Source organism: Anolis sagrei, chromosome 2, assembly GCF_037176765.1.
Source record: "Anolis sagrei isolate rAnoSag1 chromosome 2, rAnoSag1.mat, whole genome shotgun sequence".
Classification (NCBI taxonomy): Eukaryota; Metazoa; Chordata; class Lepidosauria; order Squamata; family Dactyloidae; genus Anolis; species Anolis sagrei.
The window spans coordinates 35,403,346-35,430,594 of NC_090022.1; the positions used below are offsets into that span (position 1 = coordinate 35,403,346).

Genomic DNA, 27,249 nt, shown 5'->3' on the forward strand with positions numbered 1-27,249 from the left:
TCCAGAAAGGATATCACCTTTTCTTGTCATTCACTGCCTTCATTCAAGTCACACTCCAAAATGGCAGATAACTCAGGTACGGAAAGTATAATTGGTTTCGTTCCAGTATAGGAACAAGAATGCCATAACGAAAATGACAGCATCTTACATACACACACAATCCATCTATGCAGGAATAATCGTTCCAGGCTTTCTGGACAGGAAGAAATGTTGGTTGTCTTTGTTGCGTCCCAGACTAAAAATACCATAATTTCTTGAAGACAAAGAAATAAATTACAGCATATATTTTTGTTCCTCTTCTTCTTGTGTGCTTTCAAATTGTTTCTGATTTATGTGACCCTAGGGCAGGTATCCTCAAACTGTGGCTCTCCAGCTCTTTGGGCCTCCAATTCTCAGAACTCCTGACTATTGAACAAGATGGCTAGGGCTTTTGGAGATTGGAGGCCAAAACAATTGGAGGGCTGCAATTTCAGAATGCCTGCCCTAAAGTGAAGCTATCGCTGCGTGTTTTTGAGGTTGTGAGGTTGAAACATTAGTGCCAAGTTGTCTGGGGTCACCCAATGAATTTCCATGGCTCAGCAGGGATTCAAACTCTGGTCTCCAGAGTCACAGTCCAACACTCAAACCACGACATCATTTTGACCCTTATCTTCATGGAACAGGACTCATTTAGTCTACAAAAATTTTTTTTTTTGTTATGCGCTTTCAAGTAAACTCTAACCTAATGGCAATTCTATAATCATGACTCTTTCATAGGATTTATGAAAGATAATTTGCCATTGCTTTCTTCTAAGGCATGCTTCATTTTGCGACACAGTAATACAGTTTTACTAGCAAACTGGAAGTTTAAACCAAGCCCTGATAAGAGAAACAGACACAGACATAAATTGTAATAATGAATTGTATAGGGACGCAACATATCTTATGATTTATTGTTTATTTCACATACACTTAGAGGTTACATTTGCCTGACACACCTACATACTGTAACCAACACACGAATGTGTTGGAACACACAATTTGGTATGCTATCAGAAATCTGGGAACAGTGAGTTAAAAGTGCTGAATTCCAAAACCATGTTTTTTCAGGAAACCAAAAACAACTATACAAATACAAACTTTATTCCCGGTTAGGAAAAAATGCCACCCCAAATAGTTATATTATCTAACATCCCATATAATAACAATTTTCAGGCCCTATTTGTAATTAAAACTGTACTGCACTACAATTCAACAGTCCCTAAATATAACAGCCTGAGTTATGATTTCATAAGGATGCCGAAAGATTTTATCTTGCAGAACAAAATGTTATCCCATTTGGGGATCATATTAATTCTAAAAATAATTGTAAACAGAAAACCTGTTGAAACCAACACCGAACCGTACAAGGCAAGAATGTTAAATTGCTCTTTGTAGCAGCCAACATTAGACCATGTGCATCAGTCGCTTGCTAATGTTTTCACCACAAAACCGGATCATTTTTGCACTGTGGTCCTAGTAAGTGCTCAGAGGGAGCTTTATCTCTGGTATTTTGAATACAGATGTATTGTCTTAGGTTTCACATCACATGCTTGACAGCATTGAGCTCACTGGGTGCGTCACACAAGCATTTAAAAAGTAAATGCTGCCGTTATAACAATACACCATTTTTTTGGTTCAAAAGCTGTAACATTTAATTACAGCTGATTTCCCATGAAAAGTATGGTCATTGACAACACTATTATAAATTTATGTCATTTGCTATAAAGCAGCTGTTGTCATATGGTACATTATGAAGCCTGAGTAAATGGCAGAAACTTAGAAAAACAGACTACCAACTTCTGGTAAACCAAGCTTTGCAACAATTTCCCTTCTGTCCAATGGTTAAAAGAAATTCACAGCCATTTGGGAGAGGTTGCTCCAAAACAGCCCCCCATATACACTATAAAATGTAAAAAGCTGCCCAAGGAAACCCCATTCCTTCAAATTTTAGAATCTAAATTATTCTAAATGAAGATTTAGCATCTTCAGATGTTGTTGGGCTATAATTTCTTGGCCCATACGAGGGTGATAAGAAGATAATAGGAGCTAAAGTCTTACAATTTCTCATCCTTGTTCTAACTGTATGCTATCACATTCCTTGTTTTGAGTACTTTCAATAATATACACAGAGACTTCAAACAGGCTTCTTTCAGCAACACCTGATAAATCTCAAACTAAGTATATTCTGCTGTCCCATCTTGATCTGGCCTCTCATTCAAAGCTGCTCTATCTGCTGTGCTTCTGCTCTTGCCATGGTCACACACTAGATCTTATTATCACACTGAATTGATCTGTGTTGTGTCAAATGGCAACAATGCAAAGAAACTGACAAAAGTGGCAGACTAATGCCATAGTACAGACACTGTACTGTGCCTACAGCTGGCAAGTGCCAGAAAAAGCCAGCAGAAAGATTGGCCAAGCAATCGTTGGTATGACAATACAGTCCAAGACATAAATAAGTACTCAAGGGTGTTTGCTGAGGTTGAGTCAAGGTGCAGAATCCATCACATGATGCCAGCAGTCATGATTGCCAAAACCACAGGGGGAAGGACATGAAGCATACACCATAAACCAGTCCAGACACCAAGAACCTAAACAAATTCAAGAGACAAACAGTTGGGAACAACAGAAATAGAAAGAGATTCCATCTAAAACACTAGGAATAACTTCCTGATAAGAACGGTTTGACAGTGGAAGATGCTGCCTTGGAAAGTGGTAGGAATGGTTCTAGAACATGGCTATACAGCCCGAAAAACTTACAACAACCCAGTTATTCCGGCCATGAAAGCCTCCGACAATACAGTGGTGGGAGTCTCCAACTGGAGGGTTTTTAATCAAAGGTGGGATGACCATCCAACTCAATGACCCTGTGGTCTCTTCCAAATCGATGATTCTATGAGCTTGCAGCAACTGCTGGGAAATTTAGAGTCACTTGATCTTGAGATATTGGGTGCTTTTTCTCAGCATTTCCTATTTAATAGGCATTGTCTCCTTCACAGCTGGTCTTTGTCCTGACAATGTTCCACAAATGAGGAAGATGTTCTTCAGAGTTTCTCAGCTGTATCTGAGGTCAGAGACCACATTGTGGAAGTTTCTCATCAGCTACTAGTGGCTCGTTTTCAGGCCAGTGGAAACCATCAGAGGTCCTTCTATATCTGTCTCCCCTGTATCAGATTCACTGGACTCTGTAATAGAGTGAATTATGATGAGGATTTCTATAATAATCTTATCACAATCTTGTGGAGATTTCGTCCTGCATTATGACCCCCGTACTTGTGGGACCAGTACCTACAGTTTCACATACTTGCACTCAATGAAGTATATTTTCTCTAGGAATTTTCTAGGATCTCAAGTACAATGTGCTCCCTCCACCCCACTATCAACAGAGAACCATCCATTAACTTGCTTTGGAAACAGGAAACTCTGGATAACAGCAAACCCTATTGAAAGGAATGGTTTCTGACAGAAGTTACCCTACAATCATACCAGTATGTTTCTGGAAAGGATACTATTCTGGGAATTTTCTAGGTCCTTCAGCATGACTCTTTGATAACTTCTGGCAGAAGCTATTCATTGTATTGTCGAAGGTTTTCATGGCCAGAATCACCAGGTTGTTGTAGGTTTTTTGGGCTATATGGCCATGTTCTAGAAGCATTCTCTCCTGACGTTTTGCCTGCATCTATGGCAAGCATCCTCCGAGGTTGTGAGGTCTGTTGAAAACGAAACGAATGAGGATTTTTGAATCTAAGCCCGGATCCTGACAGGCATTTGTGCTAGAAGTATCCACGTTAAAAAAACACGGATGTTTCTGTGGGCCTGTACACACCCACCCAGAAATCATGCGCTTTCTGGGGTGGGTGTGCAGACTAGCCTGAGAGAACAGCCAGAGACCCTCCCCCCCCCCCTCCTAGTGCGTCATTTGTATGTGCTCGGAGAGCTGTTCCGAGGGTTTAATGCAGGCCTGGTAAGTTCTTTTTACTTTTCAAAAGGGTATAGCAGCTTGGGGAAAGTGGGTAGGTATTCCCATGGTTTACTGGGATTATTTAGCTCGGTAAACTGTGGGAATGGTGTCTGGACTGTAGTCCAGACACCGGAAATAGTGGATTTATCCTGTGCCTTCCAAGAAAGCACGGAATAAAACCACTATCAAATTAAATCACTACAAACTAGGGTTTTCCTGGTTTGTAGTGAATTAATTCAGTACTGTCCGGAACATTTTCTGAGCAGCCCCTCCTTTATTGCTGTCTGGACAGGCCCTAAGTCTCTCCAGTCCTAGCCCAGCACTTTAAGCACTAAACCACATTGTCATCCAGCCACAATCTGTGATGTGGAAAAAGATTAAAAACAGCCTGTTTGTTGATGGTGAGGAAAACTGTACAGTTAGATTCAGAATGAAAGAGCAGGCTAAGAAAAAGGAAAGCAAGTGCATGGGTCAGGACTGTGAAGATTCCCATTATATATTTGATGATGACTGTCCTTTAAAGCTTATTCATAGCATGATCGCTGCTTAGAAAGCTCCAGAATTGCCAACAAATATGAAAACAAGAGGAAGAAATCTTTAAAAATCCAAATATGCAGGATGGAAAAATTAGTCAAAATTCTGATAAAGAACAAAGGCACATTGATGAGAGCAACACTGAATTCAAAACAACCCACCACAATATTGATTTTTCAAGTCTTCAGTGTGATTACTGAAAAGGGGAGGAAACAGCTTGTAGACTAAAATAAGCCATCAATCATGGCACATAACTACAGTTTCAAAAGCATGCACTGTAACCTGGTACCCTGAGAGCATCTCAACTTGGCTCTGCAAGTTTTGCATTTGAAAGCAAACAAGGATAGCTGTAATAACAGAAATCAAGAAAGTAGCCTTTTGAAAGCAACTTCAATTTCCAAGCAATAACATCATTCTAAAACCCTGATTGTGTCATGTTTAAATACACAGATGACAGTGAGAAGAGACACATCAGAATGTTCAAAGCAAGGGGGAAAAGGATTTTGAACCTATTAATATATACTTACAATGGATCTTTGGAAAGACGAGGCATCACGCACCTAGTTCTACACTTAACAAAGTTATGCATCACTGCCTACGTACAATTTTCATGCCAACCAGCCATGATTCTAACCTATTTATCAGAAGGGTGCTTTGAGTTATCCATTAACAAAGCTGTATATAGAAAGTTGCTGAACTCGTGCAAAAATGCACAGAGGCATTGATAATTAACACACTCAACATATCTAACTTTTTCAGGGGTTTGCAAAGCAGAGGCAAGGAGGAAAGCGGAATGCAGACTGTTGAAGCCACCACATCCCTCCCAGACACCCTCAGGGGAAAGATGTCAGAATAAGTGTACAGGCAAATAACTTTTAAAGAGCTTGTTTCATTCGCATTGGTAAATGTAATTGAGCCTAGCATTCCACAGCTGGTTTGGATAATTAATGCCAGCCCTGCACAGAAATCCACCATCGCAGACCTCTGCTTTCAAATTCATCTCCAGGTCAAATTAATATTGTCAAAGCAGTTGACATGAGAGCAAGAAGTAGAGAGAACCACTGCCTAGCTCTGCAGGCATCCTGAGTGACATTTCTTTGTCCTTCTCACTTTTTAAAGCATCCCAACACAATCTAAATGTATCTGTATGAAATGCAGTTTAACACCACTTTCAAATATCCAGAGCTTAATGCTATAGATGTATGGGGGTTATTGTTTACACGGTCTTTAGCTTTCTCTGCCAAAGCCTGCTGGTGCCTCACCATGCTACAAATCCCATGTTGCTTTGCTGCATTAATTCAATAGTGTAGACCAGGCATAGAATCATAGAGTTGGAAGAGACTCCATGGGCCATCCAGTCCAACCCCCTGCCAAAAAGGAGGGTAATGAATATAAAGAGCAACACTCAAAAAACAGGGGAACTGCAAACAAGAATCAATCAGGGCCAGCTAACACCTCCCAACAAAGGATCCCCCAGGCAGCAATCACTCAGGCTTTAAAGCTGCAAGGCAATTCAGTGCTAATCAAGATGACCAATTGCAACATTCACATTTGCCTCCAACAGACAAGAGTTGTTTCCCCCACCCTAGACATTATTCCACAGATATATAAACATCACTTGCTTATTTTCCAACAGAACTCACAACCTCTGAGGATGCCGGCAATAGAGTGGGTGAAATGTCAGGAGAGAAAGCTTCTGGAATATGACCATACAGCCTGGAAAACTCACAGCAACCCAAAACAAATACAGGTTGACACTCCTTCAGCTGCCATGGCTCAGTGCTATTGAATCAGGTAAAACTGTTGCCTTGTAAGGTCTGGAACCTTATCTGCCAAAGAGAGCTGGTGCCTCAACTAACGACACTGTAGCATTGAGCCAAGGAAGTTCAAAGTGGTGCCAAACTGCCTTTGCATTACCCTGTGGATCAGGAAATGGCAAACTTCAGCCCTATTGATCAGGCATGTAGCCGGGGGGGGGGGGGCTTTAAGGGGCTTCAGCCCCCCCCCCCCCCGAAATTCTCATGGTGGTTCGCGAAAAGGCCTTCCTGGTGCATTATTTAAACTGTTATGTTTATTCATATCATGATCTGATCACCATACTCAATATATCCCATATGCATTTGGCCGGAGGGCCAAAGTTTGTAGGATGTAGACACATCCTTGGGTAGACAAACCTTTTTTAGTTGTAACTTGTAGATTGGTTGATTCCTTGAATTTTGTGTATGTGTGTGTGTCAGGAGCAACTTGAGAAACTGCAAGTCTCTTCTGGTGTGAGAGAACTGCAACGTTTGCAAGGACGTTGCCCAGGGGAGGCCCGGATGTCTTGATGTTTCACCATCTTTGTGGAAGGCTTCTCTCATGTCCCCACATGGGAAGCTGGACCTGACAGAGGGAGCCCATCTGTGCTCTCCCTAGATTTGAAGCTCCAACCTGTCCTGCAGGCACAAAGGTTTAACCCATTGTGCCACCAAGGGCTCCTATTATTCCTTGAAATGAATTAGTATATATGAACACATTGACGTTTTAAAAAGAGCACCTCCAAAAAAGTGATGGAGATGGGAACTTGGAGAATGAGCTTGGCCACCCACTGGCAGGTCGATTTTGAACTATGAATTTAAACTGGCTTGTTGTTGTTGTTGTTGTTGTTAATACCCGGCTTTTTCCCTCCACAAAGGAGACTCAGAGATATGAATTATATTAATGTATTGTAATCTTAGGTGTAGGTCTTTTAATATATGTTTTAATTATTTTATATTTTTATCTACACATTTTAACAATGTTGTACCCTGCCTTGAGGAGAGCCGAGTACAAAATAAAAGATGATGATGATGATTAAGAATATTATTACTATTATTATTAAAAGAGTTAAATGTGTGGGTTTTTTAAGTGACAAGCAACTACATGTCATCTCATTAATATTTTATAACATTAATATAATCCTCTCTTCTTTCCAAATCCAAAAGATCAGCCAAGATACACAGTTCTGAAGAGAGTGCCAGAGTGTTTTGGTATCAAGGCTTTCACATACACCTTATGATAACCCTGTTATGTACAGCAGTAACAAGTCCATTTTGCAGACGAAGGCAAGAAACGATGTTGAATAACAATGGCTTGCCTAATGCCAACAGTTGCACAACCAAAAGATATATGAACTTGAGGTTTTCTAGGTCAGAGTTTTAACAATTACTCCACATCACATCTTGGAGATTGCAATGGCATCCCTACTAAGATCAAAAGGCTGGCTGAGCACATCACCAGAATACAAGCATGCATCGCTACTACTGAACCAACTGCTTAAAATGAGAGGCTTTCCCTTCAAAACAATTCAGTTTTCCACAGTCTGGAATGTAAAACATGAGTAAAACAGAGCCAATTTATTTTCCGCTGTAAAACAGACACACATTAACTCCTGTTCCAACACTCCCTAATTTGTAGTCTCCAATCTACAACCAAAAATAGATTTTACATTTCAATCAGAAGAACAACTAGCAAAATCAGGGCTCTCGAGTATGGATTTTAATCCCATTTTCAGGCTTTGCCCTTTTATCCCCATGCAGCAAGGCTCAGTTTCATTCCATCCCTTATCAGTTTCGCCAGAGGGTTTTTAAAGCCTCAGCCTCCATACGGCAAACAAAAGTGGAGAGTTAAGTTGTTTGGTCATTTCATCTGTGGACATTCAAAGCACTCCATTGATTTGTAAACCTGTCTTTATAGGGAAATGTATTTGGACTTGGAGCCAATAATCGCTCAGCACTATCCCTATAAAAATGGAAATGGATACGTATTTCTGGGTCAGTTCAATATATTTAACAAGTACCTGGAATTTCCTGAATGCTTTGGGACCCCCAAGGGACGGAATCCAACAATTCCTCAATTTACTCACAAGGAGAGTTCAAATATTGTCCCAAGAACAAGTTACAGAGAAAATCCAAGTCACTGTAAAGCAGTCATCCATAACCTTTACAAGCAGCTCTTGGGAGTATTATGGGATATTCTTGTAGTTGTAATCCAAAACATCTATATGTATGTCCCCCAAAAATATCTGTGCCTTTAAAAGCACTTGTAACTCTGGAATTTAGTTTTTACATTTTTTTCAAAAATGTATACACACTTAACAGGATTAAAGACTGCAACTGTAAAGAATAGAAACTTTAAGTGAGGTTTGCAACTCTGTGCCTCAACAAGGCAACCAGTGAATTGCTACGTACTAGGGACACCAATCTGAACACCTTACATAAAATTGTAATTTAAGATGTAATGTGTAACTCTTGATTAAATTGTTCCTTTAACATTCATTTTCCAATGGATTTACAGTCTGCCCTCCACATTTGCTAAGGTTAGAGGCACAGACCCCCCCCCCCCCCCACACACACACACAATAGTGAGGAAAACTAGAGTAAAAACACAACTTGTTTTAAAACCTGGGAGAACACTTCTCTGGGAATCTTTGGTCCTTCAGAGCACTTCTCCCAACTTCCATTGGATGTTTACCAAAGGATGATACTAGAACTGTCAAGACCCAGAAGCCTCAAGAACGCTAAACACAATATAAAAGGTCCAAACTCAGGTTTATGAAACAGGTTTATTAAACCCTCTTCTCCCTTCTACCGGTAGTAGTAACATTACTATCATGCTGTACTACAACAAGAACAGTGGTTCTCAACCTGTGGATCCCCAGGTGTTTTGGCCTACAACTCCCAGAAATCCAGGCCATGTGACTCTATGTTATTATTAATCCCAAAGAATGTACCACTGTGGTTAGATCCAATTTCTTTTTTTAAAAAAAAGGCACAGTTGGCACACTAGCTTTAATTGTGCAATAGAACTGGTGGTCTCTACTGATACCTGGACCTCCAAGTAAAGGACCAAATCCAGGAGGACAGTCAAACTCAACCCTGCATTTTCAATGGGATTGACCCCATCTAGCATAGGCTGGATCCCTACTCCCAGGTCTGACTTTCAATTGACCAGGAACACCTCTGTCTTGTCTGGATTAAGATTCAATTTGTTTGTCTATTACAGTCACTAAGCACTGGTTAAGGATCAAAACAGCTTCCTTGACTTTAGGTGGAAAGGTGTCATCTGTGTATAGAAAGCACCATATTCCATAACTCAAGATGACCTATCCCAGTAGTTTCACGTATACGTTGAACAGCATGGGGGACAACACGGAGCACTGAGAGGCCCCATAGGACATTGGCCAAAGAGTTGAACAAGAGTTCCCCAGCACCACCTTCTAAGACCATTCCTCAAGGAAGGAATAGAAGAACAGTACCTCCAAGACACATCCCAGAAAGGATACCTTGCTTGATGGTATTGAAAGCCACTGAAAGGTCCAGAAGTACAAACAGGAACATACACACCCTGCACAATTTTCTGTGTAGGTCATCAACCAAGGCAACCAAAACTGTCTCTATCCCACAACCAGGCCTGAAGCTAGATTAAAATGGATCTAGATAATCTCCATTCAGGAACCCTTGGAGTTGAGAAGCCACCAGACACTCTACCTTCCTCAGCAATGGGAGATTGGAGACTGGTCTGTAATTGTCCAGTATAGTGGGGTTTACAGAAAGTTTATTTAGAACAGGTCTCATCACAGCCTTCCTGAGGGGGTCTCCTTCATGGGACTTTAACTCCAAAGGAGAAAAACAAGTAGAACTTGTTAAATCTGCCCTCACAAGCAGGCTCTAGATTCTTAAAGAGTTGGAATGGGTTCCATCTAGTGCACCAATCCACCATGTAGAAACATCAAAGTTTATTATTTATTTATTTATTTATTTATTCTCTCTCTCTCTATATATATATATATACACACACATATACACACACACACACACACACACACACACCACCCCCCTCAGCCCACAGGTGACTCAGGAAAGATAAATACAAATGAGAAATACAATTGGAAAGATCAATACAAATGAGAAGTCAACGTGAGGGCAAGTTGTTGGGAGTGCTTTGATCAGGTGTTCCTGCATGCCAAAGGGTTGGACTGGATGGCCTTTATGGTATCTTCCAAGTTTATGTTGCCATACATCTGTGAAAGGAAAGAAAGGCACCCCACAACACAAACAATGAATTTGTGTAACTATCCAATCAAAACAGGAATGCTACACAACTCTATTCTAGATTTTTATGTTCATTTTAAAAAAATCCCTAAAATGTATGTCTCTCTGTTCTTTTTGAAACAGAAATGCATTCACTAAAACAAATTCAATAAATTAAAATAAATCTAATATAGTAAAAGGTTTATGTAGCTCCAATCTCAGTGGTAGCTGCTTCAATGATTCTCCTCATTGTTTGTACTGAACCATCGAGAATAAACACTTAATCACAAACTCTAAAAATCCTCAAATGTGTTTCCTTTCCATGGCTACTACCCCTCAAAGATACAACCTATAACATATTATGCACTCATAAAGCTGGAAGCAAAGACAGAGCATGCAATTAAGAAATGGTGGTCAAGCAGGATAGTAAATACTGATGAAATGGGGCAAGGACAGGACCTTGGGGTACCTATTGTCCCAAACTTTGGGGAGGGGAGGGGGAGTCAGAAGTTTAATCACCTAGCCCTTCTACCTATCTATCTGAAATGCTGTTGATTTCTTGCTCAAGAACATACCTTTCATCTCAATTACACCCCCCCCCAAAAAAAAAAGAAGAAGAAAGAAACAGCATTGAGGGAAAGGAAAGTGAGGTTTTTTTTTCACTGCCAAAAAATTGAGGACTTATATATAAACAAAGCACCATACTACATTTCCCTTTTAAAACATTTCATGTTTATATAGAGAAACCTCCGTGGTGCCTTCTATCTTCCCAGAAATGGCCTATAGGAATTCCAATGAGACTTTTTAAAAACCCAGTAAATGTAAGAGGTGCTCCTGCAAAATAAAAAGTTTTCCTGAAACTGGGTAGATGCAGGAAATGCTGTGGATGTAACGTACCTGGATTTCAGTAAGATCTTTGACAAGGTCCCCCATGACCTTCTGGCAAACAAACTAGACAAATGTGGGCTAGGCAAAACTATTGTTAGGTGGATCTGTAATTTGTTAAGTTAACGAACCCAGAGGGTGCTCACCAATGCTTCCTCTTCATCCTGGAAAGAAGTAACGAGCAGAGTGCCACAGGGTTCCATCCTGGGCCCAGTCCTGTTCAACATCTTTATTAATGACTTAGATTAAGGGTTAGAAGGCATGATCATCAAGTTTGCAGATGACACCAAATTGGGAGGGATAGCCAATACTCCAGAGGACAAGAGCAGAATTCAAAATGATCTCAACAGATTAGAGAGATGGGCCAAAGTGAAGTTTAACAGTGAAAAATGCAAAATATTCCACTTAGGGTGAAAAACATGAAATGCAAAGATACAGAATGGGGGACGCCTGGCTCGAGAGAAGTATGTGTGAAAAAGATCCTGGAGTCCTCATGGACAACAAGTTAAACATGAGCCAACGAGGTCATGCGGCAGAAAAAAAAACCCAATGGGATTTTGGCCTGCATAAATAGGAGTAGTGCCTAGATCCAGGGAAGTAATGCTCCCCCTCTATTTTGCCTTCGTCAGACCACACCTGGAATACTGTATCCAATTCTGGGCACCACAAATGGAGATGTTGACAAGCTGGAATATGTTCAGAGGAGGGCGACTAAAATGATCAGGGGGCTGGAGAACAAGCCCTATGAGAAGCAGCTTAAAGGGCTGGGCATGTTTAACCTGCAGAAGAGAAAGCTGAGAGGAGACATGATGAGGGCCATGTATAAATATGTGAGGGGAAGTCATATGGAGGAAGGAGCAGGCTTGTTTTCTGCTGCCCTGGAAACTAGGATGTGGAGCAATGGCTTCAAACTACAGGAAAAGAGATTCCACCTGAACATGAGGAAGAACTTCCTAACTGAGAGCTATTCAGCAGTGGAACTCTCTGGCCTGGATTGTGGTGGAGGCTCCTTCTTTGGAGGCTTTTAAGCCTCCAAGTGTGCAGCGATGCTTTGAATGCGATTTTCCTGCTTCTTGGCAGGTTGGACTGGATGGCCCATGAGGTCTCCTCCAAATCTATAATTCTATGATTCTTTGCAGCTCTGATGTACTTTAAAAAAGTTACCCACACCTGCACCTTTACTCCAATTCTGCTAAGTCATGTATTAAAAATTCTGGAAAGTTTCATTGTTTTGAAAAAAAAATGAGACATGCACTATAATAAAACAAAACAATGCACCTGTTTTTAACTAAGAGTTTTGCTAACACCATGTTACAAGGCTTCAGATACCATCTCACTCAGATAATGCTTTGAAAAAGGTATTGTTTTCAGATTCTGAAGATTCACTCCGCTTCAAGCAAAACTCTCCAAAGCATCAAATCAAGGTCTCGTGGCTAGGCATTCCTCTACAGATAAACGACTGTATATCAAGTTTCAAAGAACTTGTTATATATCTATTTATACTCAAAATGCCCGACAAAATTTAAGAGTTCACATTACGTGTCATTTCCAGTAACTTCCATTTGGCAGACATTCATTATGGTGGAAGAGTTCTTCGCTCACAATTGTGTACATTCATCGCACAATAGGGTTTTCAAGGTTTTTGTATCAATTTCTATACTTGTTTCACTCGCAGACTGGAAAAGAAGTTATGTGTCTACAGAACATAGGAAGTGAAGGTTCTTTTCAAGGTCTATCTACAAGCCTGAGGCCATGATACACTACGAAACATATCACACATCCAAAGGTGACAGAAATCAAGTGCAACCACTGCTTTTCAAGTTAAGGGCAATTGATAGGTTGTCCCATATCAACCATGGAGATATCATGGTTCATTTCTTGGAAGAAAAAGATAGCTCGGCAGCCTTGTGCATATCTTTCAGAGCTGGAATATGATTTAGTCAAGAGCTTTCCAAACTGTGTGTTGTGACATGTTAAGGTGTCAGTGCATCATGTGAACATAAAAAGAAACCTCTAGGTCTTTGTGAAATAAGAAATAAATCATTTAAAAATAATAATAAATGAAAGGTTTCCATGAGATATGTTGTGCACCCATACATTTCATTATTACAGTATATGTATGTGCCCATATCTCTTATAAAGCATTTGGTTTAATATCCAGTTTGCTTAGTAACAGTCAATTACCGTGTCACAAAATGATGCATGTCTAAAAAGTATGTCACCAACATATGTTTGGAAAGCTCTGATTTAGATTACTGTCTCCTACAAAATTCTGCTTCAAAGTGTCCCCACATAAAATCAACCTTTGTAAAAATGAAATGAGAAATGTGACTTTACAGTTGACTTCCTTTCTATAATAATAATAATAATAATAATCATCATCATCATCATCATCATCATCATCATTACTATTATTATTTTGGAGCACAATACTCCAAAATAATACACCTCACAATCGTGTTAAAAAACAAAGTATGGATTGTCAATGTTGCAACCCCAGGTGACAGCAGGATTGAAGAGAAACTGGAAAAGCTGACACGGATATGGGGATTTAAAGACCGGACTGCAAAGACTCTGGCACAAGCCAGTAAAGGTGGTCCCAGTGGTGATCAGCACACTGGAGGCAGTACCTAAAGACCTTGGCCTGCACTTAAACACAATCGGCGCTGACAAAATTACCATCTGCCAGCTGCAGAAGGCCACCTTACTGGGATCTGCACACATTATTTGCCAATACATCACACAGTCCTAGACACCTGGGAAGTGTCCAACATGTGATCCAATACAACAGCCAACAGAGTGATCATGTCTGCTGTGGACTCATCTTGTTGTGTTTATAATAATAATAATAATAATAATAATAATAATAATAATAATAATTGTATTCCCCCCTTTCTCACCAAAAGGACTTGGGACAGATTCCAGCATACACAACACAAAGGCAAACATTCAATGCCTAGAGGGGTGGTGCTCATCTCTGGCTCTGGGGGATGTTTCTCATCTCCAGCTCTGGGGGGTGGTGTTCATCTCCATTTCTAAGCAAGGTCATGTGTCCAGCATGACTGCATGGAGCGCCATTTACCTTCCCGCCGAGGCGGTACCTATTGATCTACTCACATTTGCATGTTTTCAAACTGCTAAGTTGGCAGAAGCTGGGGCTAACAGTGGGAGCTCACCCTATCATGCAGATTCGAAGGGGTGGGGTGAGCTCAGCAAGTTCAGCAGCTCAATGGTTTAACCCATTATGCCAATGTGGCCCCTTTTTTCTAGAAACTTTACAGCTTTCCAATGCAATTCTATGGTCAGCTTCCAATCACACAGCCATTTTAGTGGACCTAGAGATTCCTAAAGAGGTGTTCTCTCAAGTTCAAGAAAGGCTTTTTTTTATTTACAATTTTTCACTTCTGGAGGGGTCCTCTGCCCCTAACCCTAGTGAATGTAGAGGGCTGACTATATATCCAAATCCATTCTTCTGGACTAAGAGTGAAGGTCAAGTAGCAGAAAAAGAGATGCATTAACATTTTCTAGCAAATTTAGCAGCTGACACAATTTGCCAACCTCCTGAATACCTCCCAGGCTATGAATAGTGATCCATCAACTATGGCAGATTCCAGAGAAAACCACTCACAGCTATGTAAGTAGGTCTACACATTGTGGCAGTACTGCAGTTTGTAATGAATTCTGGCCTTTTGCCCTTAGAAGTACTGTATTCTAACGTACTGACCAAATTATGTTACTAAGTTGTGTTTCAGCTGTTGTAGTAAGCAATGACAAGCTTTGGTTGGAATACAAAAAGAATACTAACAACATGTTAGAGAGATATGAACAAAAAAGAGAAACATCTCATTGCACATGTGTTAAATCATAGATTTGTCACTCAAACATTTTAGAAAGCTGAGGAAAAATTGCAACATGTATGCAAGTGGGCCAGACATGATTTATGTGGCAAACTGACACCCCATACTTCCTGCCTCAAGAGAGATGCTAAATGCAGCTTACATCCTTCAAACAACTATTGACGAAAACCTCAAAACCCTCCGGGGGAAAAAGAGGAAAAAGTCTTCCTTTTTATATGATACAAGGCAAGGATGTGTCAATAGGGAGCCTCTAACTCATTTTGAGAATTGCTCAAAAACCCCTAAAGTGCACTTAGGATAATATAAAGTCAATATGCCTGGCAACAGTTACTCACATTCATGGTAAAACCCGAAGATGAAAAGAAAGGATCAAAAGGTCCCTTGGGAGTCAGGAATGGGGAAGCTTTGGCCCTCCTTCTGGTTCTGGACTTTCGTTTCTCAATAGTCCCAACCAACACAATGGTGAGGAACTGTGAGAGTTGAGACTCCAAACCACCTGAGAAAACCAAAGGGTGCATCTACATTGGAGCCCCCAGTGGTGCAGATTTAACCCTTGTGCCAGCAGGACTGAAGATGGATAGGTTGGAGGGTCAAATCTGGGGAGAGTGTGGATGATCTCCCTCTGTCAGATCCAGCTCCCCATATAGGGACATGGGAGACGCCTCCCAGAAGGATGGTAAAACATCAAAACATCCAGCCGTCCCCTGGGCATGCCCTGGCAGACAGCCAATTCTCTCATACCAGAAGCAACTTGCAGTTTCTCAAGTCGCTCCTGGCATGGAAAAAATTGACATTATGCAGTTTGACACACTTTGTGCAGTTTTACAAAGTCTTTCACCTTCTCTGCCAAAGGGTGCTAGTCTCACTAAGCGACAGCTCACCAGGACCCCATAACAATGAGCCATGCCAGTTAAAGTGAGGCCAACCTGCATTGATGCTACAGTGTGGAGCAAGCCAAAGTTCTCTGCTCCAAAGGCAACTGAAGCAGCATTTCACAGTTTGCAAATGGAGCACCAGCTAAGAATAGTCAAAAACTGCCCTGTTGGACTATGACTACTATCCATCTATGGCTCTCCATGACAACCAGGGAGAGTTCACCAAGGCTGGATCTTCACTGTCATATAATCCAGTTTCAGAATGCAGATTAAATACATTGAACTGGTTATATGGCAGCGTAGACTCGTATAATTCAGTTCAGTGCAGTTAATCCGCATTCTTAAACTGGATTATATGGCAGTTTAGATCCAGCCCAAGCTACAATTTCTCTACATACAGAGGTTCTGCCTAATGATTGCAACTAATCATGCCATGATGAGATGAGTACCAGTACAATATAGGAATGAGATGAGTACCAGTACAGACAGATTTGTCCTACTCTTATTCTACAAGATTCTGTTTCACAAAGGAAGCTGTCCTGAGATGCCAATAAGGAGAACATGACCAAACTACAATACTGAGATGTTCAGGTGATTTCCAGCAGTGGCCATTACATCTTATAAGTATGGGACGCATGCCAATGCTTGCCACCATTCTGGTAGGGAACAGTGACTTGGTTGGCTTCATCACCAGATCATAGAGGACCTGCTGGCTTCCCTGGCCACTGCCTGGATGCAAAGTGTCTGTGTCAAGGAGTGCCCTTAAGGAACAGTCCAGAGAATGACGCATCAATTATTTCCACGCTTACATGCAGTCCGGTTACTAGGGAAGCCTGAAAGAAGAAATATTTGGAATTTCAGCAAAGCAAGAAAAAAAAATAAACCATTCCTGGCAGGCATAGGGGGAGGGATGGGGAGAAGGGGGATAATCCATTCCCCATGCAGAATTATACCAACCTTTTGACACAAAGTAAGGGAGGCAGCTGGCAATCACATGCTTACACTTAACACACATACATACAGGCATTAGTCATCTTTCAGCAAAGCAACCAAATGTTCCAATTCAGAGGAATACATCAGCACAGAAGGAGTCAAACTCTCTGGAAATTCCGCTTGGTCCAGTCAAATGAAATATTCGTTTGACTCCCTTAACAGAGTTTGCCACCAGACCCAAGGACTCGCCATTTGACAAGAGTGTGAAACAACATAGTCCTTCCCATCTGTGGCCAAGGGCTCTGGTGCAGTTTCTAAAAAGAGCATCTTCACAGAACAGGAGCCTGGGGACTAAAGCAACAAACTTAAAAGTCGGGAATTGTGAAGTGGAGGCAAAGAATAAGAGGGTTCTGGGAAAAGCTGGACTGATCTGTGGTTCCTTTACAAGAAAGAATGAGAAAGAAAAAGTTCCTTTGCCCATTGCAAAAAAATACTGAACAAGAGAAGGGAAAAAAGCAAGCCAGTCTTCCCTCCTTCAAAGCACAGAAGCCTTTGGAGAAATCAAAACATTATTTGGAAGTATCTTCCCAGCACCAAAGAACTTCTGAACTGCTCCAACCAACAGAGTTTCCTGGTGCTTCCCCGCCTGCGCGATCTTTAGACCAATAAATCCCCAGTTTGAGGTTGATAAGCATCTGAAACTCACACACACCCTCCATTGCCTAGCAATTTTCGTTCTCGCAGAAACCACCCTCACCTTTTGCAAACACACTAACCACAAGCTCCCTGAGATCCCCACAGCTAAGAAACCCAACCTGAGAAGAAAACAAACCTCCCACGCGGCTCAGATAAGAGGAAAAAGACTCCTTTGGTTTGCCATCGTCAGTAGGACGTCTCAGCAGCTCTCGCATCCAAGACAACTTCGATGGTTCATTTTGCCCAGGAAATGTCAAGCCAGCCTCCACCAGAGCAGAAATAGCAGCTTCCTCCAAGGAAAGGATTTATTCCTAGCATGCATCCAATGAAATAGACTCCACTCCACAAAAGTTTACAGCACAGTAAGTTTAAGGATTCACCCTGTTTTCTCCAATTTACTAGTCCACACGGCTGATGCTCTAGAAAATGAATGACACAAAATGCACTTGTCCCAGTGAACCTGTCCTGATTTCATTCTGAAGATTCACATCATGGCATCACATCATATTTTGAAACAGGAATTTGCCATCAATCCATAAAGAAGACACAGCTATTATTTCATTTTTCTTCACGGGGAAAGAGCACAGGCTGTTTTCCAAAACCATAGATTCCAAGGATATACACAGCTTTCTGGACGATAATAAAATGCAACCAAGCATTCTGCTTTCTGTTTAGTTTTACTGTAATAAAACAACTTGCAATGAGAGTTTCAAAAGTAAACCAGACACCAGCTTGCCCCAGGGATGGAACAGATTATAAATTAAAATGCAACTCATTCATTGCTCACGTCAACTCCGTTACACTCTGATAGGTATAGAGCTGAACAGACTTCATCAAACTCTCCAAACTACAATCCAGAATCCTCTTTCATACCTCAGCAAAACAACCTGAATCAAACTGGGATGAAGTTTGCACATATACAAATCTTAAAGAAATATATAGTAGGGTTGCTGAACGTTTTTTGGGCTGCATGGCCATGCTCCAGAAGCATTATCTCCTGATGTTTCACCCACATCTTTGCCAGGCATCCTCAGAGGTTGGAGGTCTGAGAGTGCATCAACAGCAGGCATGGGCAAACTTCGGTCCTCCAGGTGTTTTGGACTTCAATTTATACAATTCCTAACAGCCGGTAGGCTGTTAGGAATTGTATGAATTGAAGTCCAAAACACCTGGAGGACCGAAGTTTTCCCATGTCTAATCTACAGGGTAGAAGGAATGCAGTTTGGCACCACTTTGAACTTCCTTGGCTCAATGCTACAGTCTTGTTTGTTGAGGCACCTGCTCTCCTTGGTAGAGAAGGCTCCAGACCTTGTGACAGTTCCCCTGATTCGTTAGCACTGAGCCATGGCACTTCAAGGGATCTCAAACTGCATTCATGTGTATGGGGAAGAAGGGCTCCGGGCCTCTTGGGCCAAAGAGAAAGGACCGGGGGGGGGGGGGGGGAGACCAAGGATGCTTCCAGACAGGCCTTATATCCCAGAATAGCAAGGCAGAAAATCCCACGATATCTGCTTTGAACTGGGTTATCTGAGTCCACACTGACATATATTCCAGTTCAAAGCAGATAATGTGGGATTTTATTCAGCTGTGTGGAAGAGGCCCAAGTCTAAAGAGAGGAAGACCTGAAGCTGCAAAGTCAAGAAGCTAAGGACTCTTCCATACAGCACAAAACCTGGAATCAGATCCTGGGGCATACGGTCTGCATGGAAAGGCCCAAAATTGCCACCCAAGGCCCCATGGTGATTGAGGAAGACACCAGGAATGCAAAGCCACACAAACAAATAAAGGTGCAGCACTATTGTAGAATGTAAGCAGTTTGGCACCACTTGAATGCTCTGGAATCAGAGAAGCTGCAGTTTTGACAAGGTCTTCTGCCTTCTCTGCCCAAGAGTGCCAGTAACTGACTAAACTACAGCTCTCAGGACTCTTCAGAACTGAGCCATGGCAAGTAAAGTGGGGTCAGTGTGTTGTTGAAGGCTTTCATGGGTGGAATTACTGGTTGCTGTGTTTTCTTGGCTGCATGGCTGTGTTCCAGAAGCATTCTCTCCTGTCATTTTTGCCTGCATCTATGGCAGGCATCCTCAGATGTTGTGAGGTCTGTTAGAAACTAGGCAAGTGGGGTTTATATATCTGTGGAAAACTCACAGCAACCCAAAGTGGGGTCAAGCTGCATTTATCTTGAGAGACCCTCAAGAGAGGGAAGTGTGAATACTGCAGTGGAGCACCTTGATTAGCATAGAATAGCCTTGCAGATTCAAGGATTGGCTGCTTTCTGCCTGGGGGAATCCCAGGTCAATGGATACTCCACCACAGACATCAGAAGAGCTGCAAGACCAAGAACAAGGCATGAGAGTAAAGGTGAGCAAGGTGATCAATTGCAGCATTCACACTTCCCTCCAACAGTCACGAGTTCTTTCTCCCACCCTGAGCATTCCACAGATATATAAACCCCACTTGCATTGTTTCCAACAGGCCTCACACACTCTGAGGATGCCTGCCATAGATGCAGGTGAAATGTCAGGAGAGAATACTTCTGGAACATGGCCATACAGCCCGGAAAACTCACAGCAACCCAGTTATTCCAGCCATGAAAGCCTTCAACAACACATTGTTGAAGGCTTCAATAACACATTGACCCAACTTTACTTGCCTTGGCTCAGTTCTGTGGAATCCATACAGCCTCACAGCAACCCAAAGTGGGGTCAAGCTGCATTAATCTTGAGGGGTCCCATGAGAGACCCTCAAGAGAGAACTCAAGAGAAGGGACTGAACTCGAAAGAGAACTCATGAGAGGGAAGTGTGAATACTGCATCTGAGCACCTTAATTAACATAGATCAGCCTTGCAGCTTCAAGGCTTGGTTGCTTCCTGCCTGAGGGAATCCCAGTACAGTGGATCTCCCAACCTCTGATGATGCCTGCCATAGATGCAGGAGAAATGTCAGGAGAGAAGGCTTCTGGAACATCGCCACACAGCAACCCAAAGTGGGGGTCAAGCTGCATTCATCTTGAGGATGCCTGCCATAGATGCAGGCGAAACGTCAGCAGACAATGCTTCTGGAACAGGACCATACAGCCCGGAAAACTCACAGCAACCCAAAGCGGGGTCAAGCTGCATTCGTCTTAAGGGGTCCCACAAAAGACTCCAAAAAGAGAACTCAAGAGTAGGAAGGGTGAATCCTGCAATTCAGCACCTTGATTAGCATAGAATAGCCTTGCAGCTTCCTGCTTCCTGCCTGGGGGATCAATTGCAGCATTCACACTTGCCTCCAACAGTCAAGAGTTCTTTCTCCCGCCTCATGAGAGGAAAGTGTGAATCCTGCAATTGAGTGCCTTGATTATCATAGATCAGCCTTGCAGCTTCAAGGCTTGGCTGCTTCCTGCCTGGGGGATCAATTGCCGCATTCCCACTTGCCTCCAATAATCAAGAGTCCTTTCTCCCACCTCATGAGAGGAAAGTGTGAATCCTGCAATTGAGCACCTTGATTAGCATAGAATAGCCTTGCAGCTTTGAGGCTTGGCTGCTTCCTGCCTGGGGGAATCCCTGGTCAATGGACCTCCCAACCTCTGAGGATGCCTGCCATAGATGCAGGAGAAACGTCAGGAGAGAAGGCTTCTAGAACATGGCCACACAGCCCAGAAAACTCACAGCAACCCAAAGAGGGGTCAAGCTGCATTTGTCCCATGAGAGACCCTCAAGAGAGAACTCATGAGAGGGGAAGTGTGAATCCTGCAATTGAGCAACGTCAGGAGAGAATGCTTCTGGAAGATGGCCATACAACCCGGAAAACCCACATTAACTCAAAGTGCATCCGTCTTGAGGGTCCCACGAGAGAGGGGGGACTGCCGCCCAAGGAACCGCAGCGCCTGAGGCAAGCACAGGGAAAGAGCAACCTCGAGCCCCATCTACTCTGACATAGAGTTCAACACCGTCCGGACCCACACGGGATCATGTAACGCGGGCTGAGAGAGGGAGCCAAACGGGAGGGTGCCGGGTCGTGTACCTTGTCTGACGGCCTTGAGGAGGATGGGCTCCTTGCAGCTGCGGAGGAGGGCCAGGACGTCGTAGCGGGGCAGGCCGGAGACGGGCAGCCCTTGGACCTCGAGGAGGAGCTCCCCTTCGCCCAGCGGGGCTGCTTCTCCTCCTTCGCCTTCTCCTTCCCCGCCGGCTCCTTCCTCCTGGCCGTCGGGGCCGCCCACGTAGGCGAACTCGCCCTGCTCGGCGCCCCCCAGGACGGTGAAGCCCAGGCGGGCCCCTCGGCGCCGGATGGCCACTTGGTGCACCTTGGCCGCCCAGTGGTGCTTCCTCTGGAGCACTTTCGACATGGCCAGCGAGGCAGAGAGAGAGAAAGAGACCGAGAGAACGAGAGAGACGGGGGAGCCTTCCCGGGAGAACTTTCCCCTTCAAGCCATCACTGCGCAAACTTTGCCCGACGCCTCTCCGCAGCCTCCTCCAACAACATGCTGCTTTGGCTCCCCGCGGTCCCTTCCTTCTCCCCTCTTCTTCTTCCTCCTTTCCCGAACTGTAATCCTCGGCTCGCTTTTCCCACGCTCTTCTGGCCCCGACCTCTTCTTCTGGGCCACTTTGGCCACCTCTTCTTCTCTTTCCTGCCCGGCTCTTCTGGCCCCGACCCGCCGCGGCTCCTTTAAGCGCCGACAAAGCCGACTCTTGTTTTGTTACATTGCGCTCCTCGTCGAGACAAGAGGGGGGGGGGGGCAGGCGAGCGATAGGAAGCGGTGGCGCATGCGCACAAGGGCACTCCCCGCCTCCCTTCCCAGCCAGGCTCTTCCTCCTCCTCCTCCTCCTCTTCCCAGGCTTTTCCGCGCTCCCTTTTCATTCCTGGACAGGAATGAAGAAAAAAAACAAAACCTCTCAGACCAGGACAGTCAGTAAAGAACAACGCTCAGAACAAGAGGGGAATTCCAGACAGGAAACCAGCAATCAGGGCCAGCTAACACTTCCCAAATAATAATAATAAAACTTTATTTATACCCCGCCAACATCTCCCCAAGGGTAAGGTAAAGGTAAAGGTAGTCCCCTGGCATTATGTCCAGTCATGTCTGACTCTGGGGTGTGGTGCTCATCTCCATTTCTAAGCCGAAGAGCCGGCGTTGTCCGTAGACACCTCCAAGGTCATGTGGCCGGCATGACTGCATGGAGCGCCGTCCCCAAGGGTACAACAATGCAAATAAACAACATACAGCGACAATAAAATATAAAAATAAAATACAAAAAACAATATAAATAAGCACATCAAACAATTTAAAATCACAATAATTAAACACTGAAAATCAATCCCAATGGACAGGATCCAAATAAAGGATTCCCTCCGCCCAGGCAGGAAGCAGCCAGGCTTTGAAGCTGCAAGCCTATTTAATGCTAATCACGGTGGCCAATTGCAAAATTCAACTAAAACAGACAAGAGTTCTTTCTCCTAGGAAACAACTAACACCTCCCAACAATCAGGGCCAGCTAACAACTCCCAAACAAAGGATTCCCCCAGGCAGGCAGTAGCCAGGCTTTGAAGCCACAAGGCTATTCAATGCTAATCAAGGTGGCCAATTGCAACGTTGAACTAAAACAGACAAGAGTTCTGTGTTCCGGGAAACAACTAAACACCTCCCAAGAAAGGATTTTCCCAGGCAGGAAACAGCCAGGCTTTGAAGCTGCAAGGCTATTCAATGCTATTCAATGCTAATCAAGCTAGCCAATGGCAACATTCAACTAAAGCAGACAAGAGTTCTCTCTCCCAGGAAACAACTGAACACCTCCCAACAAAGGATTCTCCCAGGCAGGAAGCAGCCAGGCTTTGAAGCTGCAAGCCTATTTAATGCTAATCAAGGTGGCCAATTGCAACATTCAACTAAAACAGACAAGAGTTCTTTCTCCTAGGAAACAACTAACACTTCCCAACAATCAGGGCCAGCTAACACCTCCCAAACAAAGGATTCCCCTAGGCAGGCAGCAGCCAGGCTTTGGAGCTACAAGGCAACTCAATGCTAATCAAGCTGGCCAATTGCAACATTTAACCAAGGAAACAACACCTCACAACAAAGGATGCCCCCATGCAGGAAGCAGCCAGTCTTTGAAGCTGCAAGGCTATTCAATGCTAATCAAGGTGGCCAATTGCAACATTCAGCTAAAACAGACACGGGTGCTTTCTCCCAGAAAACAACTGTTTGGCAGTGGAAGAAGCTGCCTTGGAGCGTGGGGAAGTCTCCTTCTGTAGAGTTTTTAAACAGAGTAGAAGTATATGAAAATAAACATTGTTTCCTTACAATTTGATTTGTATCATTCCAAAAACTATTTTATTGTACAGCTCATTATTATTTATATTGGATATATATTTATTTTTATTGTTTATATTTATTTATATGTATATATTTCACGTGTGTGTGTGTAAACTAAAAACCTGGCTGTGGAACCAAGCTTTCAAAGAGTAGCACAGTGCAAGAGGCAGCCATGAAGTGACTGTAACACAATTGGAATGACTCCTGGATCATGACTTTGGATCTTGTGTTGTTTTAATAGTTTATTTTAGTGTATTGATTTGTCATAATTTTTAATGATTTTTTAAACTGATTTTCATGTATGGTATATGTTATTCTTATATGTTTTTGTTTGTTGTGGCATTGAATTATTATCAGCTTGGAAGCTGCTCGGAGTCTCCTTCGGGGTGAGATAGAGTGGGGTAAAAATACAGTAAATATATAAATTGGCACCAAAATATTTTCAGGACCTCCAAAGTTCACCCAACCCTAGTTACACCATAATGACTTCTTAAAAACTGTGCAGTATAAAGTTATAATTTGTTATAGAAATATTATCTTCAGTGAGGTATAGCCACAAAAGCATTTCACATGATCCCTGTTTACATTATCGTCTTGTCAATATCCCTACAAGGAAAAAACATCATGCTGATTTACTTTTTGAACTTTCTAATGCGCATGTGCTTAAGGCAGGGCTGTCATTATTACCCAATTACAATGACACTTGGAACTGCAGGGAGTTGTCTGCATGCACTGTTGTGTTTGCTGCTGCTGGGTTTTTTAATAGTTGCTGATTTTGTCAACTTTTGTGGCATTTTACCTATAATATTGTAGTGCAGTCTGATATGGGAGGAGGTCCATGAGAGTGACACTGTGTGTTATTACACAAAGTGACACCAACTCGAATGAGTTTATCCAGTTCAGGGGGGCATCTGCTTTGTGGCCTTTCTTCCAGGGCTGTTGCAAATCTATTTGGCATGAACAACCTGAAAAAAGTGGCTTTTAGGGGATTTTTAAAAAACCATACCCGCCTCAAAGTTGCTATGAATCTTACAGCAGGGTCAATGCAGGTTGGAAAAAAAGTGGTGCTGTACATATTGTTTTCATTAATATAGAAAATCCATTATAGGTACTACTAATAATAATAACAATAATAATAATAATGCACTTTATTTATATTCTACTTTATCTCCCTGAGGGGACTCGGAGTAGATTACAGTATCCACATATATAGGCAAACATTCAATGCTTTTTGTGATGGCATGCCCGAGCCTTTGGGAAAACTATATTGTCTGGCTTTACTTGGGGGCTATCTATATACCTTCGGTTAAGATTAAGACCCTTAGCAGACAGAGGCACTTTAGGTAAGGTGAAAAGATAACCAAATGTGTTTACTGAAACAAGATGAATAAAGGGTTAACTTCACCCGGGACTATCATAACAATACATTACAAAATGAGATTTTGCTGGCTGCAGTCAACTCTCTGGAATCTTTGAAAGTCTTTTGGCTCTGGTGTAAAGCACTGGATTATAAATTGTTGCTTGCAGTCTGTCTTAATCTTCTCTCCTGTGAAGTTTAGGCTGACCAAAAGCTTCTGTTGTCCTTTGGACTGCTGGTATAAAAATACTGCTAAATGCAGCAGGTGCTAAGAATGCCTGTTTTGATTGCTCAGGCCTAGGATACCAGACAATGTCCCAAGCCACTGTTCTCTGCTGCAGAAAAAAGGAGGAGTCCAGCAAAGGAGCTCTATACAGGAAATGGAATAGACCAACTAAGGCTGGTCACTAGGGGTTTTTATGCTCCACCCAAAAACTAATACAAAGGAAGTTAGAATATTGTGGTGGCCTATAAACAGAGGAAACTAAAGCAGAGGAGAGGAGAAGGCAGAGCCAAGACTGCACACCTTTTATATAGTAAGCAATGACATACAATACACAATCAAAGGCAAAAGTTTCCCTTTCCATCTCCAGCATCTGGAGGCAATGCTGGACTCTGGCCATGGGGAGATGCTCTTGTTCCATTTTCCATGTCAAGGAGCCTGTTGTCCGTAGACCATCCTGGTCAAGTTTGCTGGCATGGGTGTCTTTTACCTTCCTGCCAAGGTGGTATGTATTGATCTACTCACATTATGTGTTTTTGAACTGCTAGGTTAGCAGGAGCTAGCACGGCTTTGAACTGCCAACCTTTTGGTCAGCAAGTCTTTCTGCAGCTGCCGGCAGGCCCGTAGCCAGGATTTTGTTTCAGGGGGGGGGGGGGTTCAGTTTGGTTCGGGGGGGGGGCTGAGTCTGAGTGAAAGAGGGTCTACCCTAGCAAACCTTTTATATCATTACCCCAATACCCCCATGCATATGGGATATATTGAGCATGGTGATCAGATCATGATATGAATAAACCTAACAGTTTAAATAATGTACCAGTAAGGCCTTCTTGCGGACCACCATGAGAATTTTTTGGGGGGGCTGAAGAACCCCCCCCCCCGAGCACCCCCCCCCCCCCCCCGGCTACATTCCTGGCTACCGGTTTAACCCACTGTGTTAACAAGGCAAGAGATCATAATAATAAAGAAATAATAATACATTTTATTTGTTATCTGCCTCTCCTCATGGTCAACATGGTTAAAACGCATCACCATAAATACATACAATAAAATACATACATGCATTTCTATAAAATCCACATTACAAAAATTAAAATATAATAATGATAGAATATACATTTAAAATCAGTGGTTTAAAATTTATACCCTGCTGCCTAATGCATAGCATTGTATGATGTTCTCCTTTTAAAGACCAATGGCCTGCAATTTAAAAAAAAAACTTGGTTTCAGTACTGTAGCAGTTTTTTTGGGGTGTTGGTTTTACACTTGATAATAGCCAAATGGCCAAGAAGCAACCGGTGCTGGTTATGAAAACACAATAAAAATGTCATACTACACAGAGGCCTTTCACAAAATTGATTTTTTTATCAATTCCATTGTTGCTCAGTTTTGATTGAGAGCAGAGCCTTATGCTCCAGTGTGATTTCTTTTAGTGCTTTTGAACAGAGACTTGTTTGATATCAGCAAATCAAAGTGTTTTGGAAGTCTGTGAGACAAGTTTACCCCCAGAGAAAGCTTACTCGGGCTTATAGTACAAAATACAGTCAAAGCAAGTTGTACAGAAAACCCTG

General features: G+C 42.6%; 1 protein-coding gene across 14 annotated transcripts in view; it reads right to left on the reverse strand.

Moving 5' to 3' along the window:
* Positions 1 to 22,511, reverse strand: part of MAGI1 (membrane associated guanylate kinase, WW and PDZ domain containing 1) — a 595,596-nt gene extending 573,085 nt beyond the window's left edge. For all 14 annotated transcript variants that reach the window (XM_067463460.1, XM_060766417.2, XM_060766416.2 and 11 more), the window contains exon 1: positions 21,815 to 22,511. In XM_067463460.1, coding sequence (XP_067319561.1) covers positions 21,815 to 22,136 — 322 coding nt within the window. In that variant the 5' untranslated portion in view covers positions 22,137 to 22,511. The remainder of the gene's footprint in view (positions 1 to 21,814) is intronic.
* Positions 22,512 to 27,249: the final 4,738 nt, after the last annotated feature.